At 42.6% G+C, this 25925-nt stretch overlaps 1 protein-coding gene across 9 annotated transcripts in view; it reads left to right on the top strand.

The window, feature by feature from the left end:
- The window catches only part of palm2akap2 (PALM2 and AKAP2 fusion), an 87656-nt gene that overhangs the window by 17751 nt on the left and 43980 nt on the right, over window positions 1-25925 (top strand). For 7 of the 9 annotated variants that reach the window (XM_086187822.1, XM_086187823.1, XM_086187828.1 and 4 more), the window contains 2 exons: window positions 5449-5529; window positions 12002-12123. In XM_086187822.1, coding sequence (XP_086043948.1) covers window positions 5449-5529; window positions 12002-12123 — 203 coding nt within the window. Of the gene's footprint in view, window positions 1-5448; window positions 5530-7080; window positions 7184-11064; window positions 11090-12001; window positions 12124-25925 lie in introns of those variants that run through there. The other 2 variants (XM_086187829.1, XM_086187830.1) reach the window with 2 other exon arrangements.

Below are 25925 nucleotides of genomic sequence, written 5' to 3'. Positions count from 1 at the left end.
AACATGTTTACATTGATGACCTCAGCCCTTTGGACTTCAAACTGCCCTCCAAACACACATACACTCTCTCTCTCTCTCTCACACACACACACGCACGCACAAACGCATACACACACAAGGCAACAAACTGTCTGGAGCTTGATGGGCTGGGGGAAGTGGGAAGATGATGGTGATGTGTTAGTGGGGAAGGGAGAAAATTAGCGAATGACTTCTGCAGAGAGCAAGAGAGACAGAAAGATTTGGTGATCAAAGTTTTAAGTTTTAGATAATACTTTTGTCTTTAAAAGTACCTTTTTTTTACATTCCAGGGTAGTATTAATAGCAATCCTGGCTGTAGAGTAAAGTAAAGTGTCTGTTAACTCCCTCATGGATCGGTCGCAGACTGATCTCTGGCTGGCTGGGCAGCTGGAAGCGATGTGTGTAGGTTCTGGTCATTCTGGCTGCTGGACACTATCTGGATCCACTTAGTAGGGAAGTGAGTGGGGCTGGGTGAAGGTTAGGGGATGCTATAGCTAGGCTTCGGCATGCAGCAAGATTTGTGACTGTGTGGCATGCAGTCTGTGTGTGTGTGTGTGTGGGGGGGGGGGGTAATAGGCTGCATCAAGTGTGGTAAAGTAGGGGGCTGGGCTGCCTGCAGGCATATGTACTTTACCTCCTCACAGACCAACAGGCTGACGGCATGTTTGTGAGACATTACATTAATAATGGTTAGTTAATGCTTTGTTATGCTGAATACTGGAAAGCGAAGCTTAATTAACCATTTATTCATGCAGTTTGTGACCCTTATTGTGAAGTAGGGAACATGAATCCCTCAAGTAACCCTTAACCCCAACCCCACCCAAACATAGTTCTTTGCTGTAGCTAAAGTTAACATGAATACCAAGATAACTCCAGGACTCATATAAGTAACACTAAGTAACTAAGAAACACTAGTCCTGAACTAACTGTTAGCAATGTAATCATAAAGTTTTACTACGACTGGACCGCGTTTTAAATGTGCGATCTTCTTCTGTTTAAATCTGGAGAGGAAACATTTTGACGTTTTGACTTTTCCTTCTCTCTCTTGATAGTTTCCATCAACGTATTTCGAAGTACTGCTTTGGAAAAGGATGATGGAAATACTAAAATCCCCCTTTTCTGAAAAAAAAAAACAACTCTGATGAAGCAAATTTTAACCGATTCAACTGACCACCATCTTCCCAAATATTCTCAAATTTTGTCTTCATCAACAGGACTGATACTCACTGGCACGAAAAAAAGTATATTTAGTTTATTTGCTGTAAGCCTGTTGATGAAGATGCTTCTAATTCACATTTTGCAACATTTTTTTCACAACATTTTCACCATTCATTTAAAATCTGCCACATAGTTAAACAGAACGGTCATTTAGCACATTTTGTGTAGCGGTGAGGACTTCAGGAACAACTGGGAAACCACAGATTAACCCCTACCTGACAGTCATCTGTGTCTGTGTTCATGCGTTGTGTAGCGGTGACTGTGTATGAGCCACAGGAAAAGCCTGAAATAAGAGGGTGCGGTTTGCCCCTGAATCGCTTGTTAGATCAAAGTCCAACACGTTTATTATCCCTGCACTGCAGTTCATGTCATGGTTTATTGTTTGCGAGAGGCACATTGAAAAGGCAGGCTTTTTCAGGGTTGGATCAAGTCTCTCATTAAAATGAGTTCTGGCTGCTTTGGTGCCGTTAACTAAGAAGACAAATATTCCTGTTTGATTGCCCACATCTGCTGCATTTAATTGAAAATATGTGTACGCAAACAGTACAAAGACACAGCTGGTTGGCTCATGCGACAGAGTTCGCTGCAGCATTTTAAAGGTCTGAATCCCTAAGTCCATAGGTTTCCTGTAGTTTTGAATAGTTATCTAAGTGGGCATCCTGGAGATGCAGGAGCCTTGTTTATAGACTACAGAGTTTCTGTACGGGGAATGTACTTCAGCCAAAGTCATTTGGGGTGGAATAAGAGGTGGGGGATAGGGGGTATGGCTTGTTGGCCTGTAGGGGGTCTGAGGCACGCCAGGCATTACATGCCATCTAAAATTAGCAGCAGCTGTCTGGCTTCTGTGTGTGTGTTTAAGTGAATGTGATCGAGTATCACAGAGACTTGAGATGGGACAGGATGGAATGTAGTTCTAGCGAGCCCTGGTGGTTTTAAAATAATTAACTGGGAACTAACTTAAGAGTAACAAGGCATCCTGAGGAAGATGAGAGCAGCAAAGGTTATTCAAACACGTGGTGCGCAACTTAGCAGCTACGAACACAACTCAATCTCAGGGCAAATAAGAGGTGTGTACGTGCAGGTACATGCATGCTCGTGACTCTCCTGAATATGGACCTGATGAGCACAGTCGCCACCTGCCGCCATCACATGACGATGGCGTGCCAGATATGTCAGTGATGTGCCAAGTACGCACTGACTCACACCACCTTTGGGTTCAGAGTTAGCAGGTCAACGTTCACAAACCCCTGTTCAAGATCAAATTCGCATCGTCTGGGAACACTTCCATGCAGGAAGTAAAGAAGGGGTGTGAGTAACGTATGCAGACCTGCAGGCTGCAGTCTCAGCAGTGCCCCTCGCTTGCTGGATGACTACAGAAGCGCAAACAAGGCAGTAGCCTGTACCTCTAAACTTATCCGGTGCTCATCAGAAACTAGAAATTATCTGGGGTGCAAGACAAATACAAGTTTTTTTTGTTTTTTTTTGTTTTTTTACGTTTTTAGTCCATGACCAAAGTCCTTGTCCTTTCAGAGACGGGGTATGGCTGCCCGCTGGACGGAAGATGATCTCCGCACTCAGATGTTTCCACTGGGTGTGTTGGGATGTGCAGAATGTAATCTGTCTGATATGTACCCCTCCTCTCTTCATCAGACCAGAGCAATTTTATTTGCAACTCTTTAGCTCATTGTGAGATATTATAAGATGTGTGCGACTTGATCAGAGGAGTGTTTACGCTCTTGTTGGGCCATTCACCATAGCAGGCCTGTCCCTCCCTCACACACTCCCCTCACACTCACACACTCCCCTCTGTCTTCCCCCTCTGTCAGAACTCTGCTGCGGACGTCGAATTGATCTTTAGTGGTAAGAGTGGAGCCGTATGTAAAGAGCTTCGCTGAGAGCCAAGTGGGTCCCAAACACTCGAGTGAGTCAGAGTGTGGGAAGTCAAGAGTGTGTCACCAAGAATGTCAACATATTTTCCTGAGGAGGAGGATGTTTTCTCCAGGGCGAGTTACAGTGAACGCAGCACATCTCAGGGTCACTTTTTTTCAACTGAAAAAGGGAGGAATTTTATACAGGATGGATGGCACAAAAAAATGAGAGTCCCGCAGCTGCGTTTGTAAGCCTGGAATGTAGCTAAGACTTTTAACAACATTTGAGTGTGTTGCTGAGGTGTCTGCACTTTACTCAAGTATTTATATCATAAGGTCTTTGTTTAAAGTTTTATTCTACCACATTTATCTGAACCCATCAGTTAGTTCGAATAGAAAGATTTTGAGAGGGAAACACGATAAAACCCAATGAAGAAGTGACGAAGTAGAAGTGATGTACTTTCACACGTGACACCTGAGGACTTCACAATCACACAATCAGAGCAGCACAACTGGAACACACACCACTTCAACATGACCCTTAGGGGTCAGTGGATCCGGGATTGAACGCCCTCAAAGCGCTGGAGCGCACAAGGATCATGTAGAATGTGTACTCTCAGTTTTGATGTTTCAGTAAATTCAACATCAAATGCTCTTCTCATTTTATTTAATAGAGACATGAAGATGGTATCCTGAGTACCATTTTATTTGAGTGTTTTTGCTTTTACTTAACAAAAGGAGCTTTGTACTTCCTCTTCTTCCACTGGCTGCAAGTGGGAAGTATAACAAACAGAGAGTAGACCTACTGTATGAAGACATGTAGTTTTACTGTCTTTTTATTTTGCTCTTTATTCAGCTTCATCAGCTTCTCATATTTCACCAAAGAACAACTGACACGATGCACATCAGCTCAGCCGCTGTCGGACATGGACTCATCTGCATCAGCAGCTAAGCTAACATTGCTAGCTTTGCCAGATGCTGCACTGGAAGCAGGAGAACAGCCGGGACTCAGACTTCAGCTGCTTTTCTGCGTCCACTGACAGTTTCTGCTGCTGCAGTTCATCCATGTTTGTACAGCATATTTGTGCCAAAGGAGGAAATGGACCAACTGGTGGTGCATCCCTCAATAAGACCCGGCCTCAGCCTTACTCTGCCTCTCATTGGCCAGTTCTTGGTGCTTAGTTTAGGCATGTGGAGTGAAATCCAATCAGTCCTGGACTCAGTGCAAATGGGAAAAACAAAAAACACTTTTTTTTTTTTTTTAGAGGGTACTACAGGTGTTCTGGCAGACTCCCTGATGCTACTGTACATGTACCAGTTTAGGAATCATGGCTCTTGCAAATGATTTTCCTGATTTGATTGAGAAGTGGGGTATAAACTGAGTAGTCCAGTTCTCAGCAGTTAGTCGTGTTTCTATTCATTCAAGTATGTAAAGCATCACATGGACCTCTTTCCATTTGTTCACATTTTACTGTTTTCAGAAGGTTCTCTTACCATTTCCTTTGGCTTCTTTGTCTTTATGTTCTCTTTTTCTGTTGATTCAGATTCTCCTGTTCATTTTTCCAACATTTATTCACTTTTTTTGGGGGGGAGGGGGGGGGGTTTCCCTAAGGGTTATATTTAGCAAACAGGAAGTGTCCCTGTAATCCTCATTCAGTTCCCACTGAGACATAGAGACAGCAAGACAGAGTGAGAGAGAGAGAGAGAGAGAGAGAGAGAGAGAGGGAAATAAAGCCACACACACACACACACACACACATCTGCAGTGTCTCATGTGCCTCTGCCTCCAGCTCTGCATTGTTTATTTTCCCATGTAATTTTGTCAATGTAAAAGCTATGACGGTTGCTGCACGGTTCCTTTCCTTTGTCTCCTATTCTCTGTCTGCAGGCGTTTAACATCAACCTCATTCATTTCTGTGTAAAGTTTAAGAATGCTCTTCCTTCAAGTTCAACCTCGGCTCCACTTAGAGGGTTCAAGGCCTTATCTCTCTTTAGATAGCCAGTGAATCCTAACTCCTGTAAACCTGTGATAAGGCCTGACCTCTACCCTCGCTAATATTTCACTTCCTTCCCTTCATTCGCCCACCGATCATTTTTCTCCCGTCTCCAGCAGGAGATGCTGAATGGCGGTGAGGAACTGTTTTCAATATCCTTAGAGAAATGTTTCTTTAAAAATGACCAAACCTGAATTGTTTAACAGTTGTAGACCGTCGGCTGTTAGTTGTGCTTCTCCAACCGGTAACAACGTGGAGCAGAACATCATGCTCAACTTTCTCTAATTAAAAAAGAAGTTCTCAGGATTTATCACTTGCAGTAAACTCACGTCTCTGTTTTTGTCCCCCAGGAGAAGCGAAAACGTCAAACCGAGATTGAAGACAAAAGACGCCATCTCGATGACCTGGTGCTACAGCTACAACACCTCAAGGTTGGTTCTCATTCTGTCTCAGTGCTCGCTGTCGTCAGGGCTCAATCATTCACGCGCTCACACACCCGTGATCACTTTCATCAGTTGTTGCTGTACTTCTATGGTCTTTGGGGGTAGCAAACGGACAGGAGAGGTCTGGTGTTCATTTGTGGTTTGGAGAGTAACACAGTACTAAATGGCATTTTGCACTGAAAAGCAACCAAAAAAAAACAAGCAGACGATGCATTTACTGTAAACAAGCAAACCACTTTAATTGCATCTGGTTTAAAAAAAATGAAACATGTAAAAGGGCAGAGCAGCAATTAGCTGTAATGGCCTGGCTCCAGAGTACAGATCTGAAGGGTTGTCCCCAGGACCGACCTCTCAGTTAAAGACGACAGGGGGCCGGGTTTTTGCTGTTCAGACCCCTCGGCCCCTGGAACAACCTGCCTGAGGAGCTCAGTCAGTAGCTGACCTTAATTGCTCTTTTCTCTGTTGAAGACCCATTTTTATCAGAAAACTTTCTAACATCCTTGGGGTTCAGTTTATGGCTTGTAATCATAAGTTGTGGTTGCTTATATTTCTTCCTTTTGTTATTTCCTTCTTTGGTTTTAATTCATAAAACACTTTCAAAAGTTGTTTTTTTGTTTGTTGCTAAGTTACACACAAATAAATCCCGTTCTTTTATAAATAAAATCTCACAACTTTACATTAACAGTAAAATTTCGACAGAACAAAAATGAATGATAAACATTGTAAATCCTTTATAAAGTGTCATGTGATTCTGTTCCTCTTTAATTTCTATAAAAGAGGCTTTTTTCCATCAAATAATGTTTGATTGGCAGGAATTTTTGAATGTTTTCATTTCATTTTCAAGAGAGATCCGCTCGACATTTCAGAAAGCTGAGAGTCAGCGCCTCACACGTAGCCAAACTTCATACTTTATTGTCAGCATATCAAAGATTGCGTTTGTATCTACAAATTTCCCTCAAATCCCCATGCAGTTGTCATCAAAGACACCAAAATGCTGCCTCACCCATTGGATGTCTGCCGCCGTGTTCCCAGGCTTCGCTTTATTTTTTGGCGTGAGTTTTATCTTGTTGCCACAAATTAATCAAACATCAAGTGGTCACAAAATATTTCTGTTCTCTGTGGCCCCTCTGAGGCTCAGGAGGTCTCAACCAATATTCAATCAATAAGTGTCATTTGCCTTTCAAGTACCTTTCAGAATGCAGGAAGACCCAGCCACATTCATTTAGCTTGAAGCTAATGACGACTGACAGCTAAAAACAGCCGCAGCGACAAAACAACGGGAAAAAACAAACAAAAACCATCCACGACAAACATTTTCGGGTGCAGCTTTAAAAGCTTTAAAAGTAACAAACACTTTCAACTGAAGCAAGTCTGTTCAAGTGGATGCGCCAGCAGGTCACGCTCACTGCTACCGTGACAACAAGCGCTACTAGTTGTCTTTGGCTAAAGCTTTTATGGTTTGTTCAGCAACTGTCCGGTCAAAGAATATGTGTATAATACTGGAAGATGTGCTGGAGAATTTGTAAACTGACATTTCTACGCAGTTTGGCTGTTATTAGCTGTCAGTTGCTATTAGCTTCAAGCTAACTATACATGGCTGTCTCTTTCTGCATTCTGCAGTTACAAAGAACTGAAGCAGGAGGTGGGAAGAAAAATGTATATCAAGACACTTATTTGTGAATATCTGAAAGGCAAAGAGAAAACACTTTTTTGGGTGAAGTATCACTTTAAGATCTCAGAGAAAGAAGACAACCAAAACAAAGCATGTTAGCGAAGCAGACGTAAGAGCTGAACAGTAGCAGAGATGAGTGATGGGACACTGGTGAAGAGGTGGGACGTGACTGAGTGTCTCACAGTGAGGTCAGCTAAGGTGAAGGTAGGCTGTTCAAGCCTCGCCTTGACTCCTAATGTCAGAGATCTGAAGACCAGAGCAGCTCTGAGATACATGGTGGGCCTTGTTTTACAGTTTTGTTCTGTTCCTGCCCGCTGCTTTTTCACACATACATGCAAAGTGTTTTAATCACTTGCGTGCACTAATTAATGTGTCGGTTTCTGGCAGAGAGGTTGTTTCATTCCATCTAAAAACATCAATATGTCAGCGCTCCTGCTGGTGTGCAGAGTTGAGTTTCCTTCGGCTGAGCAGGACTGGACACTTCTAACCAGAAAAACTCTCACAAATAGCACATAAACACTTCTAATAATTACTGCCAGCTGCTACTGGAGAGATTTTGTTTCATGAAAACACAGATTTGATGTTCAAATAATAGTTGTTGTGTAGAGGGGAAAACTGACAGATTGTTAGTTTTTGAAAATTTAGACGGATCAGATTAGTTATTTCTGTCGAGTTCTTAAACCTCCAAATTGGAATAATTCACCTCAGACAAACAGCAGAGCTGTCGTTTTTGAAAAACCTAAAGCACTCAGAAGGTTGGATATATAAAAGAAAACAAATGTGTGTGTTGCTTATTCAATTCTGTTTCATAAAGGGTGACAGTTTTACTTTCAGACACTCAACAGCTGCTGGATTACTGCTTCACCTCTGAGAGGAGTTGTGTGGAAAATCCTGCAGATGCAGCGTGGGTGGGAAAGCAGTTGTTGGTGTCCATTATACTACAAATATCTAGGGCTGCCAGTTCCAGTAGTAAAATTACATTCCAGTCTTTAGCTAGAACATTTAAATACACTTGGCATTAATGCAGAAGTTTGATTTTTCATTTTCCAGTGTTTAACACCCTCTTATGGAACATAAAGCCATGTGCATTGATGCATTGTACTCAACACAATACAGCCATTCATAAACGCACGCACACACACACACACACACACACACACATACACACACGCTCTCGAAGCTCGGCAAAAATACTAAAATGACAAGCTGAATCTGAAAACCGGCAAGTAATAACATAACAGCATGACTACTTAATTACACACTACCGGCCTTTACTGAAAATACAGAAAGTGACTGTGTGAGTGTGTGAAGGAGCCAACAGTCAGTAAGTCACCCCACATCAGGGCCACAATATCGAGTTATGTGCTCAAAAATATTGTGATATTTGATCTCCCAGCTCTAATGTGCACATATCCTGCTCCATATAAAACAGTATCAAAATCTGCATAGCAGCTGTGAAACTGCAATCACGTTCAACAACAGCTTTCCTCAGTAGCCTCCAACATGGCTGTCTCTCCTGCCGACCAATCATCCGTCCCCCACTCTCTCCCCCCTCCCCCTCATCCAGATGTTTTTCCTCCTTTATTGATGTTATGTTTTATACTTCCTTCATTCGTGACCTCACATTTCAGCAATACATGAATAGACTGTAGGTCGTTTTCACCACTTGTATTTATGACCCACGTGTTCGTTCATCTTGGGTTCTACAAGTGGAACGCCAACTGTCGTCCGACTCCTACATGGAAAAATCTCCTTCAGTTACTCTAAAAATGCCAGAGGGCTTGCTTCTTGTATCTATCTCTAGAGTATATTCCATGTTCCTCTGAGATAGCCAAGTGTCATCTGACTGCACCCCAACCCAAACATCTTTGCTCTATCCATCCATCTAACTTCCCTCCCCAGAGGCAGAGAGCCTCTCTGTTTAGTTCTCTTGCATACAGCAGCAGCAGCAGGCTGGAACTCCAGATGTAATCAGCGTCTGGACACACAGTCCTATTTAATGGCCATTACCTCTGAGTGCCACACCGCCAGGCAGCATGAAGCCGGCTTTGTTGTCAGCTCTCCGGAGACAACATGTCCTGCGTGAGGAAATGGAGAGGGGAGCCCAGCGATAATGGCAATCTCTGGACTGTGCCATTCAAGCCTCCTAGTATGGAGGCGTTGATCTACGTTTTGGGTTCCTGTGAGTTGAGTTAACCTGACGTGGCGTTTTGTTCCGGAGACGATTTTTCCCTCGCAGTTATGTGAAGACTGAAATAGTTATGGCCTAAAGCTCTGAGCAGTTGTGTGTCAGAGATCAAGAGGAAATGGAAAGTTTGTAAAACAGCGTGAGAAACACAGCAGGCTGGTTCTCAGAGGAAAAGGCTGGTCACTTATATTGCACAACCTTATGAACAACTGTTTGTGAGTGGCTTCACCTTGAAAACATTGCGGTGATTAACATCCAGCCTGCTCATACGGAATGATTTGACCGGAACACTGATGACAGCTCACGTTGGTTTAAGTTGTGTTGACAAGCAGAATCTTAATGTGGACGTCTGTGAAATGTTACGATCATTCACTCCACCAAGGAGGCCATGTAATGGTACCGTTCATTTATCTGAAGGTACAGTTTTTGATACTAAAAGCAAGATTACGTTCAAATGTTAAGGCTGATTGTCACCAAACCTGGTAGAGAACTGTACCATGGGCGAAGGAAGGATTCTTTCAATTTTGGAAAAGATCAGTCAAACATTGGGTTTGGAACTGGATCAGATTATGTTACACCTCCTAGATCAACAAATGTTGGGACGCTAACACACTAAAAACTAAGATGGTTTAACATTTCGTGATTGACAATGTGACAGTGGTATCTGCATTCTGTAGACAAGCGTCATCTGAGAATGGACGCAGACGTGCTAGCCAGGATGCGTCAGCCGCTAGCACATCTCTACACAGCACTGCAGCCACTAGCACTGCTGCAGCCACAGCCTCTGAGCCCGAGGTCAAGTCTCATCACATGGAGGGAATTCTTGATGCATGTGGTATTAGTGAGGTTGGGAGGGCAGCAGCAGCAACGCAGGCAGACACAACCAAACAAAATAGCTCGCTGCCACATTCTGACAGCAGGTGGTAAAATGCTGTGGAATAATCACTCACTGGCCTGTGTGTGTGTGTGCGCGTGCGCGTTGTTGATTGTCAGCTCTGTTACTTTGAGTCAACCAACAGTTTGACAATAAACAGACAAAGTGAAGCCAAGTTTACCTGCTGGACTCTGTTATTGTAGCTAAACAGAGACGAGTTCAACACAAAGCTCTGGATGTCGTTTTTGAAACATAAGTAAACTTCTTGCTATGTGAACACCCGGCGCCTGGTTGGACCAGGTATTTACACCTTTTCACACGGAACCAAAAAACTAATTATAGTTTTTACAATTCAATCCTTCACTGACATTTTAACAACTCATTCAGTGGCGAGCTTTTATCCCGCAGGTCAATAGAGGTCAGGCAATGCAAATCTCGGTCCGCGGCTGTTCTGGCATGATACCAGTGGCAGGCAGCTGCACGGAGACATCATCATCTGTCACCTGTGTGATGTGTTTGAGGCCCCTGGAATCATTCAGTTTTATATGGGGTAAGAGACAGGTGACATCTAACCAGGCTTGATGTTTTATCCATCTGCTGAACAAAGTGCCTTAATTGCCCTTAGAGCTCTAGATTGTGTGGAGGAGGGAGTGAGTCACCACTTGGCCTCGTTTGGTGATTACCAGTAGTGCCTCCCTCCACCTTTGTATCAAGGATCATGATCTGATGTGTACTAACTGCTTTGGGTCTTAGTGTCAGCCTTGCACCCTAGTAGCAGCTACTCGGAGATGGCAATGACTGTTTGAAATAGAACGTGAGTTACGTATACTAACCTCAGATTCTAAATGTCGCCCTCTTAGCAGGCACTCACACTTGGCCCAGTCGTCATGTCCCTCCTCGACACTCCCCTGTGGGCCTGTGCTCACATTACTCGGGGTTTAACCTGAGCCAGATCACCCTTACGTCATCTCTGAGCGGTGCAACAGAGTCTGACATTTGGTAGAGAATCATGTGGGTCAGGATATATTTCATTGATTCACTGGAGAAAGACAGGACGGGCGTAACCTGGCAGGAGTGCGTGTCCAGCTCACTGTACACACTGTAACACACACTGTAACACACACTGTATTATAAGGTGACAAGTTTGCACTTTGCACCCTACACTGTTGATTCGCTACCTGGTTTAACATACAGCAAGCCAGTGAACAACGGTGAAAGACGGCAGCGCATGAAAATATTACAGATCTACAGATCTTTTAATTGGCCGTAACTTTTGCCAAATTACGGCATTGCATCTGGAAGCAGAGGTGTTGCACTGCACCCGTGGTCCGGATCACCAGTGTGAGCAGGTCCCAAGACTCAGACCCCAGACCCACCTGTTAAGCTGAAGAAGAAAAATGACATCTTGTATCATCTTTTGCTTTACTTCGTTAAGAGTGTTTTCCTTGTGAGAAACAGTTCAGTTACCTGTGCTACTTAAAAACTATATAAAGTAGTGTGTTACTGTTTATTGGTTGTAGCTGGGTTTCCACTGGTTGGCAGTTCTGGTTAAGGCATGAATGAATAGTTTAAAAGGCTTTAGTTCACCCGAGAACCAGAACAAGAACAAGGGAGCCACGATGTCTTTCACCGCTGCATCGCATGAGTCCAAATTCAGTGCAAATATGTGGGCTGTCAAGCATGGGGGACCTAGAGAATCACCCAAAACTCTCTGCTTCTTCCTCAGTCCAAAGCCATGCGGGACCGATGGCTCCTCCAGGGGGTGGGAGTGGATGATGAGGAGGCACGACGGAAACAGCTGGAACAGGATGAAGAACAAGGGAGGAGGCTGGAAAACATGATACAAAGGTAAGGTGTTGTTTAGTCTTCTTGCTCCTTTTGGCTTCACTGCTGAAGTCTGGTTTTCGTTGGAGGACATAAGACATTTCTTACTGCCATCGGATCAAACTGATACACTGAGCAGATGCAAAAAGCAGAGTAACAATAACATTTGTCACGTCTTTTTTTTTTTTTTTTTACACACACATCTGCTTTTCTTTAAGGGACTGTGCAGTCCTGAGGTTTGACTTAACTGAGATCTGTGTCCTTGCTTTTCCGTCAGTCTGTATGTCCTCTCCCGGGTTCAACCGCAGGTCAAATGCCTCATAACCAGATCTAAACAGGCAACACTATAAAGATGGCGACACCTCATGTTAACGCCGGTCCAAATTATCCAACACGTATAACACGTGGCATTAAAGGTCAAGAACCATGACAGTTTTTGCTGCAGAATAAAATGCTCAAACACTTATAATCACTATGTTTGCCTCATACACACTCCTGCAAAGTCACCAAAGATATACACAGTAAAAACTAGAAAGCTTATTGCCATGCTGTCCTTTAATTACATCAACCACGTTTGAAGCCCGGGACCCAAAATACATCTAATTATGTCACACGTGGCTCAGCACAAACACACAGTAGTTAACGTGCATGTTGAAGCACAGACACGCACTGTAACTGGGGAATATGTGTTTGTCCTCTGTTGCCTTCTGATGTGAAAACAATAACTGAGGATGAGGATGAAAGAATGTTGAGTTATAAAAACCTCACACAAAGTGCAAACAAGAGAGGTTCCATGTGATGTCAAACTAACACTTTTAACGTTAGCTTAGCTGCATCAGATATACGTTAGCTTAGCTGCATCAGATATACGTTAGCTTAGCTGCATCAGCCATACGTTAGCCAGTGTTCGCTGAATCTTTTTGAAAGCTGAGAGCTTCTCGGTGCTTGTTGTGCAACAAATATAATTCATCCAGGTTCCAGTGGCATCGCCTGCTGGCCAACATTAAACCGGAAGAAAAATTACACAGGAGGAAAAATAAAAGTGATTTTACTTGGACCTTAGACCAACGACTTGAGATGTGATTTCTCTGTCTTATGACAGAAAAATAAAATGTACAGGTACAAGAGAACCAAGTGAAAGCAGCTGGAGATACTGGGAAAGTTGAACGAGGACCAAATGGAGAGACTGATGTGATTCTATGTGCACTTCCTGCGTTTGTGTCTCTGGGAGGAGCTTCCTGCTTCCCAATCAAGCGTTGCCGTGAGATAGTAACTTATTCCCAAATGAAGTTGGAGCGTGAGATCACCAGAGCGCTGGATAAAGTCACACCTCTTGTCGTGGATGCTTTGCTATACTGAGTGTTTTCCATTGACTGGGTGTGAACTGAGCCACACCTTTGCTTCTATGGGACAGACTACAGTCACTCTTTATAACTCATGGACAAAAGGCTTTAGGGAAATGGAGTCCTAACATTGCACAAAAATGAATTACTAAGCTGTGTATTAGCAGGAATCAGAGAGAAAGTTCCACATGTGGAGCAAACCTCAAGTATTGGCTGATACTTGCTTTGCTGACTGCTGTCGTGATGACATTCACCGATGCAGTGACCAGTGTTCACCTGTACATGGGAAGGAAATTGGTTGAACTAAATTTGTCCTCAAAAATGGTGTGAAAATAGGGTCAAATCATTTTATAGTGGGATTGTTTTTATCTATGATGATTTATATTGTTTCCCTGCTAAAAAAGAGTAAGTAAAGATCAATTATAACATGGACTAGCACATAGTATTCCTACCGCATACTCAGCTAAACCCAACGTGAAAAAATACAATATTTTTATGAAATGGATCTGCCCCAAAACTGAATGGGTTCCTCAATGGCCCGTGCTAAACCCCTCCGCTGAGTCTGGTGAAAATAGACCTTTTTTGCATAATCTTACTAACAGTCAGATAAAAAAACATCACAAGAATTGTGAAGGTAACTCACATTAAATTAACACCTTTATTGGTTAAAAGAAAAAAAGAAATTAATATCATAAAAAGCTAGTTGGACTGGGGGCCTATCAGTCACCAGCGAGTCAGGCTCGTACCCCCCCCCCCCCCCCCACCACCACCCTGTCTATCAGATACCTGCATGAAAGAGACTCTGTTCGCCACTCACTTATCATCAGTGCTGAACTAACATTAACACCATACGTGGCCACGAACGCCAGGATAACATTTACCTGGGGATAAACAGAGCAGCAGTGAATGGTGAAAGGGGGAGCAGTGTGCAGTTGTGATTGTGGAGCAGCTTTGTGTGACTCACTTCATTCAGCTGCTGTTGAATAGACGTGTTGTCTGGTTCGCTTTCGTTCCTTTTTATTTTTTATTTTTTGTTTTTCAAAGAGGAGATATTGCAGTGTGGGGTTTCTATGACTTAGAGAAGCAATTACAACCACAAAGACAACTCTTTAGTGCGCTCGACTCTCATGTGTTTATGATCTGGTTTCACTCTTTGTTTTTACAGTGTGCTGTCACATCCAGCTTTATTTAGTTCCTCAGTATGGCAACAGACAGAGAAGTCTGAACTGAGTCAAGCACATGCGGCTATAATAAGTAGACAACTGTATAACAAAGAAATATGGATTAATAGTGTATTTTCAAACCTCTGTGCCCAAATGCTTGGCGTGCACAACCACAGTTGGTGACACAACTGCCAAGAATTTGTTTCTCTCCCAGGCTGCCAGAACGGTTCTGAGTGGAACCACAGATGGGTGAAAAATCCAAAGAAAACCTGAATAAATGAGTGAGAAAAAAACCTCATCCGTACGGGGCACCAGGGGTCACTGAATGATTTAATTATGTGCTACTGTGTGCGCTTTGCTGCCACCTTCGGAAGATTTTGGTCGAACATGTAAGGCGTGTTCATTCACATGAATTATTTGAAGACTTGAAAGTCCTTTTTTTGTGTCCCTGTCGAGTGACAGGAGTAGTGGCATGAAAACCCAGTGTTTAGAGGACTCGTGAAGTGTTTCAGACTCATTCACACATTTGCGCAAGTTGAAAATTGCTAAGTGACACAAAAAGCTGTGTCACAAAAACCAACTTCACTGACATCCGGTTGAGTCTGACAATGGAGGACGAGCAGATCCTAGAATGTTCCACACTCCAGTCATTAAAATTCATCTGAGCTAGCGGCAAAAGTTTGAGATTCGCTGGTGTTGGGCCAGGCTCTGTGGTCCTGCTTGGGGCCGGTGTCGGTGGGCTGCTGATGGCGCTTACATGGCTGGGTCAGCTAGTTAACATTTCTTGTCTGCTGATTGCAACCCTACATGGGTTATCAAGTTAAGGTTTTGACGCTGGCTCAAATGTTTCTGTGGTGTTTAAACATGAGAGGTCAGAAGTACGAGGTCTTGCGAGTGGGGACAGCAAACTCAGCAACTAACTTACTGGCTGAGATCAAGGGCTGTAGCCACAACAGCTTAGGTAGGCAACGCTTCAGCTTTATAAATAGTTTCATCCCAGATTGAAGGTGTAAAAATCTAAAATCTACATTTATGCCTAAAAGATGCATTAAATATATATACACTGCAGTAGTACACCAACAAGGGCGGTGTTCTTCTCATCTTTTTTTTCCAGAAGCGAGTGTTCGTTGACTCCTGTTCTCCAGGGTAAATGAAAACAAATTATTCTGCAGCTTCTGAAGCAAGTGCAGTAGGGTGATAATTCACTTCATCAGAGACAGCGCTCTCCACCACCATCATTCTTGTGGAAGAATGGTGTTTATCCCTCCAATTGATTTCCGGAGAGTATGGAGTCCAGCAAAGCTCTGTCTGGGTCCCTGCCTGTTTGTACATCAATGCAGTGCTGCCACAAGCAGATCTCAAGGAGTTACCATTGTGGACCAGACTTTCAGATGTGGGCTGGAAATTGTTCCAAGAGGAGCTGTCTGGAGCTGGATTCTCCAGGAAAACAATCTTCTCCAATGGGAAAACTAAAGTCACAGTGCACTTGTGTGGGAGTCCAAGGAGTGTCTTCAGACACACCACAAGACATTCTTCATGAATAAAATGAAAACGCTGAACTTAGCAAAATCTAAATGATGACAATGTGTTGTTCGTTCACCGGAGTGTGATGTCAGACAGTGGGTGGTATCTATATTCTGATTGTTGTTTGTGTTTGTGTGTGTGTGTCCGCGCGTGTGCATTGCAGGCAGGGGTGTGGCATCTATATTTACACCCTGTGGGACACCATCCCAGAATATCTGGTAACCTTGGCAACCAGAATTCTTCCCCAACTGATAGGACAAAGTTCAATATAAGGGATGAATATGGACATTGGGACAAAGTCATTATATGTTCTTACACACTAATTTGTTCTTTTGCACTGTGAACTCGGTCTTACAGACAGGAGGCAAAGCCTGATGGGTATTTGTGACACCTTCGTGAGTCCTATTGTGTTCCTGTTTTAATATTTGAGTGTTTTTAAACTGGGTTGAGTTACAAGAGGTACACAAAATCTGTCAGGGATGAATATCCATCAGGCTTTGCATCCTGCAAGACTAAACTGAGGGCTTCAAAAGTTTATGGTGAATGGAAGAACAAATTTGTGTGCAAGAACATTGATGAGTTCCAATGTGTGTGCGTGTCAGAATGACTTCAGGCACTTTCAGTGCCCCAGACTTAGGACTGGTTAATCAGGGACAAAAGCCGTGCTCCCAGTTGGTAAAACACAGATTTTTGGCTCAGTGGTTAAAAGGTTACAGTTAGGCATGCTGTGTTTCGGTTCAGTCTCCAGGAAATTTATAGAAGTCTCTGTAAATATCCCAAAAGTGACTTGGATAAATATTAGTGTGTGTGTGTGTGTGTGTGTGTGTGTGTGTGTGTGTGTGTGTGTGTGTGTGTGAGAGAGAAAGAGAGAGCACAAAGCTAAATTAATGAAGAATTTCCATTAAAAAAATACCCCCTTTAAATGCCTCCTAATTTGTCTCCACCATCTTAAAACACAGGAGCATCTTGTCTGCCTCACTTTTACGACTGTAACACGTGCACCATGGCCGACACTTTAATAGCAGAAAGTGACGGGGAGGAAACTGCAGCTCTTTCATGGTCACTCATATTGTTTTCACGCACTGCAGAAGACAGCAAAAGAAACAGCTGCAACATCTGTCTCCAGACAACAACTGCAGTGTCACTGAGTTTTCACTGTATTTAGTATTTTTAAGAAAACAAGGGGCCTTTCAGATTATCCATCTGCAAACCGAATGGAACACACATGTAAAACAAAGACATAGCACTGTCTTTGTGTGGTGCTGGAAGCACTGTTGACTTTAAGTGAGGGGAAAAATAGCAACAGTGTGATCATTGTACTAGTTATTAAGAAAGAGGGGGAAAGTTTGTGAGGTAGTTTTTTTTTTCTCTATTGTAAAACCATGCACAGCGATAGAAGGGTAAAGAAAGAGTGCAGAGGGACTTTACTGAGCCTGGAGGACAAACAGACAGAGGCAGACAGAATGAGTGAGTGTGGCAGCAGCAGTGGTAGTTTTACCGATATCCCTATCATTAACATGGATGGACTAAGTAAACACAGAGAGGCATACAGCAGGGGAAAACAGCCTCTTTCACAATGTGGCACTGACCCCGACCAGTTACCCACACACTGCTACTTTTGGATTACTGCTGTTTCATGGAGCAGAGACAGCTCTGTGCAGATGTTGGCATCATTGCAGAGAGGTTTTTGTACAACGTGTCCTGCCACAGCTACAGGATGAGTTTCTCAAGTTTGCATCAAGATGTAGCGTAGAAGGAGAAACATGTGGCTCAGTCTAGTATTGATCAGATGTAGTAGAAAAAAACACTGTTTGTATAAGAGGAAGCCCACAATGCAGGTATGGCAGCATGAGAATAAATAGTGATCTATTCAGGAAACTTGTTTATGTCTTCATATTTGTTTACACGGTGCTTTGTCTGCTCTGAGCTTAACAAAATGGAGTCTCCTGTCTACAATCATAATAACACAATAAACAGACAATGTATTTCATGCAAAATCATTTTTTAAATTGATTTTAAAAGCAACATTTTTACAGGAAAATATGAATTAGGATACATCTCCGTGACTTGACAGCCTGTGACAAGTGGTCATTGTCAGCGAGCTAGCAGTTAGCTAATAAGCACTTGAAACAAAGGAAAGGAAAATAAAAATAACATAAAAAAAACAAAAATGTCCAGTATGTGCACCAAAATGGATTTTTTTTTTCATTGTGAAGGTTGCTACTAGCTAGCTTGCTCAGTTTGTTCTTGTTTCAAGTAGAAAGGGGAACTTGAAAACAGACAGAGAGCCTAGAATACCATATATTCATAGATATTTAGCTTCAGTGCCTCCATGCTGCTAGGGAGTGGGGAAGTTCCCTTTTGGAAAAGCCCAACAACAAACAGACAATGTTGCTGCCTCCGGAAATCGTCTTTATTTGGAATACAGGGAAGTGGTAATTAACCTGAACGCCCTTAAAAATGAAATGAAGCTCTGGAGAAGAATATTTCAACTGTCAGTTGACGGTAAAGTTCTGTTGTTAGCTTGAAGGCTAACATTTCATTAGCTCCACAGTAACTATATATATGACTAAGACATGTTTATGAAAGTAAACTGTTTCATTTGGCATCACACCAACCTGTACTAATGAGCACAACCCAAATTAAGAGTGGACAGACTTATTTAGAAATGGAGCAAGAACATTTAGCATCTTTTACCCCAAAGTAGACGGAATGACATCAAACTTCTCCGAGTTCTCAGGAGGATCTTCCCACATATTATCGCAATAAACTTTACAAGTTGATTACTATCAGCATAAATTATAGTGCGTGCATTTTATAATTAGTGAGCCTGAACAGTCGCTGGAACAAGTGGGCTTATCTATTTTTCTCTGTATTTAATAGGATTATAGAATGTAAATACATTAAATGTGGAGCAGATATTGTGAGTCCTTCTTTTTTCTCCACTTTTTAGATGATTAATTTTCCCCTCCTGTATTCTGCTGCAGCAGTGACCCTGATTCTCTCCAGAGGATCGATAGTATTTTATCTTCTCTAACAAATAATCAATTACCAGAAAACCTTTCAGCTCTAAACTGTGCTGAAGAGGCAAAAAGAGAATTCAAGTAAACCAGCAGGCAAGTCGGACCAGAGCGGACTGTACTTACTGCAGCTGCCGGCAAACCAGCTGAAGTGGCCTGCACGGTGTTACATAATGCTCTAAGAATATTTGTTTTTGCCACACAGTGTGATGCAGTTCAGTTTAGATCTTTTCATAGTAGCTCATAGTCACAGGAACATCGCGTTGGGAGACGCAGGCCTTCTGTGGAACAAGATTTGCAGTTATTTTCTGTCTGACACAAATTTGCTGCTCTTTTATTAGCCTCTGCACAACACCAGACTAGACAGAGACCATGTCCCGTGTGTGTGGACAAGGTATTTAAAGGTTATGGCTCAAGAATCAGAGGCAGACGAGAACCAGAGGCTGGATAACGAACATGGAGCTCTGCTGCACGATGTGGATTTGTAAAGTTTATCCCTGCCTGCTTGCTGTATTTTGAGTGTCACTCTTCCCATGTTGTTTGTGATCTATAGATAGATTCAAGACAGAAACAGGAAGGAGCGCTCTATGATAGCATTCCTATGTCATTGTACTGGACAATTCCAAGAACACCAACACTTTGGGAAATATTCCTATTGTCCATCCTCCACAAAACCAGACAAAAAAGGTGGATCCCCCTCGTTCCTCTGTGTGCGTTAGGCAAGACAGACCCACGAAGCTCAGCCGACCACGAGTTAGCTTAGCACAATTAATGGCAGTGAGTGGGAGGCATTAGCATACCTCCATTAAAAGTCATCAAGTAAATCAGGTTAAGGGTCTTTGAGTGTGAGGTAATCCTCCTCATCCTCCATTACCAAGTCAGCCATGTTGATCAGCAATTGTTCTTCTAAGCATCAAAAAAATCTTTTGCCGAAGTTTCGAAGTGGTGCATCAAATCACAACGCCCAATCAGGGAACTAGTTCTGAAAATGTCTTATTCTAAAATTGGATAATCTCATAATCCATAACTCGATCTATTAATGCTCTTCCCATCCGCTACCTTTCACTGTGCTAAGCTCACTAGCAGCCAGCTGGTCTCTCTAATGCAGCACAGACGAGAGGCAGGGATGTGTCTTCTCCTCTGGCTCTGGGGAGGATGGACAATTCCCAAAATGGCTGTGTGCTCCTTTAAGGTTTGACAGTTTAGGTTGATAAGCAAAGAGGTTGTGATGTGGTGAGGTTTTATTGTTCAGGGTTTTTACAAAATTAATTTGACTTTGCATTTGAAGGAAGCAAAGCCGAACTCATCGTCCCATTTAGAACCGTCTGTTGTTCGTTAGATTTCAAACCTTCCCAGATGAATGATGATTGTGATTTGATGGTGAAAAAGATGAACGAGGATAAGAGCTTTTTAGTTTTAATGTTAAGCTATTTAGCTAAGCTTGCATTCATTTTAAAAATGCCAACAATCAGAAACTCGGCGTTGCCTTCTTCAAATAGAAACCAGGTCAGGAGTTACAAGGTAAGTTTACTAGTTTAGTTAAGTGGTTGCAACTGAATGTGGAGGAAAGTAATACTTCTTTTCATGAATAGATTACGATGATTGAGTCAGCAGGCTTCAGCTTCTTAAATGCCATGTTAAAACATGTACATGAAAAGAAAATTGCTTTTTACTGACTGGAAATATGATGAGATAAAGATGGACTGAGAAATTAGTGAACAACTCTTATAATGCAACTGTTTAGATGCTGAGACTTCATTAAATGCTGAGAAATAATGGTGGATTTATGGCTCCGCCCACTTCGGCTTACCTCAGCTACTGAGATGTTTCATCTTTCCAACACCTCTGCATCCGTAAAGCGCACCCCTACAGCAAGAAGTTCACCTTAAAAGAAAATTTCCGTGTCAAATTCACACACACACACACACACACACACACACACACACACACACACACACACACACTCACACACATGCACGAACACAGATAAACACACTATATTTTACCGTCTTCCTCTTTCGTGCCATCAGTTTTTTTATTGCTTTTGTCTCGCTGCCTCTGTGTCATCCACCACACATAAAATCAAATCTGAGCTCTTCCTGCTGCTCCTGTATGATGTGGAGAGAAGTTGCTGCCCAATCGGCGGTATCCATGGCAACTGGCCTGCGGTTTGTTGTCAGGGTGGGACGGTGACGTCATTGGTCGGTTTCAGGATTTCCACACAGATAGTAGCCAAGGCAGACAAAGAGGAAAAGAAGCTGCTCTTGAATCAAAGACTTCTTATGTCAAGTGACCAGATGTCTTCGGTGCATATTTTGGAGCTCTAAGATGCTGAACAGGTAAATATTGATAGATTTCAGCCATGGTGGGCTTTCATCTGCTACAATGTCACTTCAGTCTTTATTCCTTAACATGATGAAGGTGGGATAATTGAGCAAAGCGACTGTGAGAAGGGTCATGAAGCACCCCAGTGGCATCCCGTCCTTATCACTCTGCTGATCACTAGGGGGTGCCAGACACAAATATCATCAGTGTGCTACTCTCAACCCTGCACATCAGACCACAGGGGACTCCATACTTTCTCCCTCATCTGCTTTTGTGAATTTGTATACATTAAAGTAATGATGTCACAATTCATGTCAGTGTCACAGGATATTTAACAAATGTTGACGCAAAAATGATGCTGAATCCTTCATCGGGGCCTTTAAACTTGGGCTGCTTAAAAAGGGTCGCTGCTCAACTTATTATGCTCCTATTTGTCCAATAGGACCTTTTCTGTTGCTCTAAACTCACCATTATTGGTTTTTACTCAAGGGGTCGCTCAAGGGTCGACCTCGGGGCCTTTACTGTTCCCTATTGACAGCGTATGCTGCCTCAGAGTCAGACGATGTAGGCTGATGTCACCCCAGCTCCAACACTACAGTGGTTGTTGTGAACTGTAAACTAACCAGAGCAGCCAAACCCAAATCACTACCTGCCATTCAGATATTAACTGCTGGATTTTTTTTCTTTGTGATGCAGTTTTTAGCTTTGTTAAGAAAAGAAACAACCAAAGAAACCTGCCTTGTCTTCCTATCACAAATCATTCCTTTTTTTGTAAAGACCTCACACGCTCACAGGAAGTAGGAGTAAAAATCGTTTTCCACCGTAAATGGAAAAAAGGAAACAAGATGGGAGGGGAGAGGAAGAAGGAGCCATGGGAGGCAGCTCTGTCCAGACATCTGCTCTCCTTCAACAGGTGGGAGTAAAACAAGATATTTAGAGAGAATCTTCAATATTCAAGCCCCCGGACATAGCTACTCACATGCAGCGTGTAGTTTGTATATTTATGGATTTTTTCTAAAAAGCATTTTTGTGTGGGTTAGCTTAGTTTCTAACTACCCTCACGCAGTGTCCTTAGACTGTGTGGCTTCAACTCTACTTTGTACTTCTTGACCGAGGAACCGAATGGTTAAAAATCCCTGTGTGTAGCAGTCGTGTGTTTGATTCTGATAATTTTGCACCATTGTTGTCAGGAATTCTTGCCAAGATTAGTCTATGAATACATTTCAAGTAGCGCACTGCTATAAAGTGATTACACATTGTGTTGTAGTCCTTGTAACTCAGTCCAATGTCAATGAGTTGTTTCTTACACTACGTTTATAAATGCCTCCATCTCCACTTATATAGAATTGGATAAAATGCGATAAATGACACGAACCACGGTTGCCTTCACCTGTTTGATAGCAGCTACAGGTGTAAACCAGATAAATCAGCACAAGTTGCTGCCTTCCAGTCTAAATTCAGCTGATGTACTGTTTTATATGAGACAATAGCATCTGATAAGATGGCAGCTGTCTTCAGAATGGACTGTACTTCTAGAATCACGCTATTTTTGTTCTTGCCAAAACCGAAACAATATACTATTGTTTTTGAATGTGTATCCTTCAATAAGCTTATTTCAAATAAACGGCAACATTATTTTTCTCATGGACAAAGTTATGAATAATGCCAATTTCCTAATATGAATATTGTTGTGTACTTTGTTTTCAAAGGTTTCTCATGTAAGATTTCATGTGAAATGTGTCTTCACAACACACAAACTACTGAAGATGATTTAGAAAGTAAACGAGGAGAAAAACAGCATCAAACATCGGGTTATGTTTTTTTTTTATTTTGATCGAACCAGCGACCCATCGGTTGCTGGTTCGATCCTCACTCCCCCCGGTGACCATGTCCAAGTATCCTTGAGCAAGATACTGAGCCCCTAAATGCTCCTGATGGCCCTGCTGCAGACTGGTGACCTGTTTTCTAACTTCCTTAAAGGAACACACCAACTTTTCAGGATATACTCTTTTTGCCAATCCTCCCCAGAGCCAGACAAGAAGATAGAAACTCTTCTCTCTATTGAGCTGCACGAGGGAGCTGAGACCAGCTGACTGCTAGTTAGCTTAGCATCATGAATGACAGTGGGTGGAAAGGGTTAGCATACATCTGTGAAAAGACATCAAATCCAGGTTTCTTTTTTTGTATCAACAGAACCACGGTTATGTATAACATTCACTATGAACTTACAATTTTAACTTCACTAAAATTATCTTAAACCAAGACATTTTAATTTTAGAATCAGACACACAATCGGGACTACTTTCCTTTCTGGCTGCAGTGATTTATCGCAGCACCTCAAAAGCCTGATTGTAACTATGGCCAACAAAAGAAAACATTTAGGACAAGAGGAGCTGCTGCTACTCATCATGGCCGACTTTGTAAGAGAGGATGAGGAGAATTGCTGTTGGAAAAAACCAAGATCCTGAACCTGATCTACTGAAGTATGCTAACACTTCCCACCCACTACCATTCTTTGCGCTAAGCTAACTAGCAGTCAGCTGGTTTCTGTGGGTCTCAGCTCCCTAATGCACAAAGAGAAGAGACAAGGGGATCTTCTTCTCTGTAGAACTATTTTGGGAATTTTTAGTCCTAAGTTCTTTGTTCTAATTCCTTTCTTCATCTTGACAGTCCACAGTAGCCATTTCAAAGCTCAACAGTACTTCAGATAAAATTCCCCTCAATCAGTACACTCCACAGCCAGGACAATACATAGCACTTCTCATTCATGGTCAGTGATAAAGACCAACCGTTTATGGAGTTGTTATGAACCTTCGTATCTTGGTCACACATGTAGAGTCTTACACACTGACGCACAAATTCTTTGCTTCCCAGAGGAGTGTATGCCGAAGTGGTGCGAGTACTGCTGGCAGGCATTGAGGAAGCAACCATGGTCCTCCTCCCTGACCGCTTCCTAGTATTGTTATTACATCCATCTCTTAAATGTCTGCATGAACGCGTGTGTGTGTGTGTGTGTGTGTGTGTGTGTGTGTGTGTGTGTGTGTGTGTGTGTGTGTGTGTGTGAGCATCTGACCTATTTTAGGTGATTGGTCATTCTACTGATGTGAAACTGTCCTTACCACAAAACGTTGGAGCCTTAAATCTCTTTCAGCTTTGTTTACTTTTTCTGACATGATTACTTCAGATTGTTGATTTCCCTCAGCGAGGACAGATTGCAGACAATGAAGTTTCAAAACATCTTCGAGAAGAGTTTGGAGTGGTTGCTTGGATGTGCGGGGGTGTTTGAGTGATACCAGTCAGTTCCACTTACTTTCAGGTTAAAAGATCTGATTTGAAATCAGCTACTGATCATCGGTATTGTGGAGATGTTCAAGTGTTGTTATGGTTCAGATACTGGTGCAAAATCTGACCGGTATTACCAGGATTTAAGTGATTGCTTACGTTCTGAAAGAGAAACTGACACACACACACACACATGTACACACACCTTCAGTAAATGAGATTAGTTGTGCAGGGTATAGTGGATGAATCATGTAATTCCTCTGCATTCATGTCGGACTAATCTCAATTAACAACTCCATCAGGATAAATCACACCATAATAATCGCTTTTCTGCTGAATCGGAGAGATATGATGACATTACAGAGTGCACGTCACAGTGTGTGGAGCAAGAGGGTGTTGAACCTGACAATGTTTGGATTTTACATGAAGCAGCAGACTAATGTGTGCACTGCGGTGCAAAAAATCACTTCCTGCGTCCACTAGATGGCACAGGAGAGCACACTCTAAATATCAGACCACACACTGGGATTCTGATGTCAGTCACATGGTTTTGACATCAATTTTGCTTCCTGTAACAACTGACTATAATTCAGTTCGAAAAAGGTCTTCAGGCAGAAAAAAAATCAGACCATGTGGAGTTACAACAGTTCCTTTTTTCTGACACCCCGCCATGGTGACAAAGTTTAACGACATCTGATAACCCTCATAGCTTTTTTGTAATCAGGCACACACTGAAACAATGGCGGAGGTAATGATGTCTGCTATGAGACGAGCCTTTTAGATTGCAACCGTGCGACGGGTCATGTGGAGGGTTTGCTCCGAGGTGAGGCCTGTTGCCTGATTGGACACAGCTACTGACCCACTTCCTTCTGATCATGTTGTGTGGTTTCAGCATCTGGATCCAGTCCCAAACAGAATGAAACGCTTCAAAAGGTGTAAAAGAGGCACTGAGAACACAATGAAATCTGATTTTCCAAACCAGGTGGCCTTAGGAACATTTGATGGCCAGATGTCTTTTATACTGTACAGTTGCCTGCACAGACTGCATCCTAGAGCAGAGACGTGGGTGGAGATGACGCATTGATGGTTCAGTCTAATTAAAGATGTCTGTATCACACAAATGATGACCCTTTTAATCTTTTTGGGGTGCAACTTTCAGAATATCAGAT

Source organism: Aulostomus chinensis, chromosome 19 (genome assembly GCF_037954235.1).
Source record: "Aulostomus chinensis isolate RoL2024-O1b breed Wild chromosome 19, RoL_Achi_v1.0, whole genome shotgun sequence".
Lineage (NCBI taxonomy): Eukaryota > Metazoa > Chordata > Actinopteri > Syngnathiformes > Aulostomidae > Aulostomus > Aulostomus chinensis.
The sequence above is the reverse complement of the archived record's forward strand: the minus strand, read 5'-3'. Positions and strand labels throughout refer to the sequence as shown.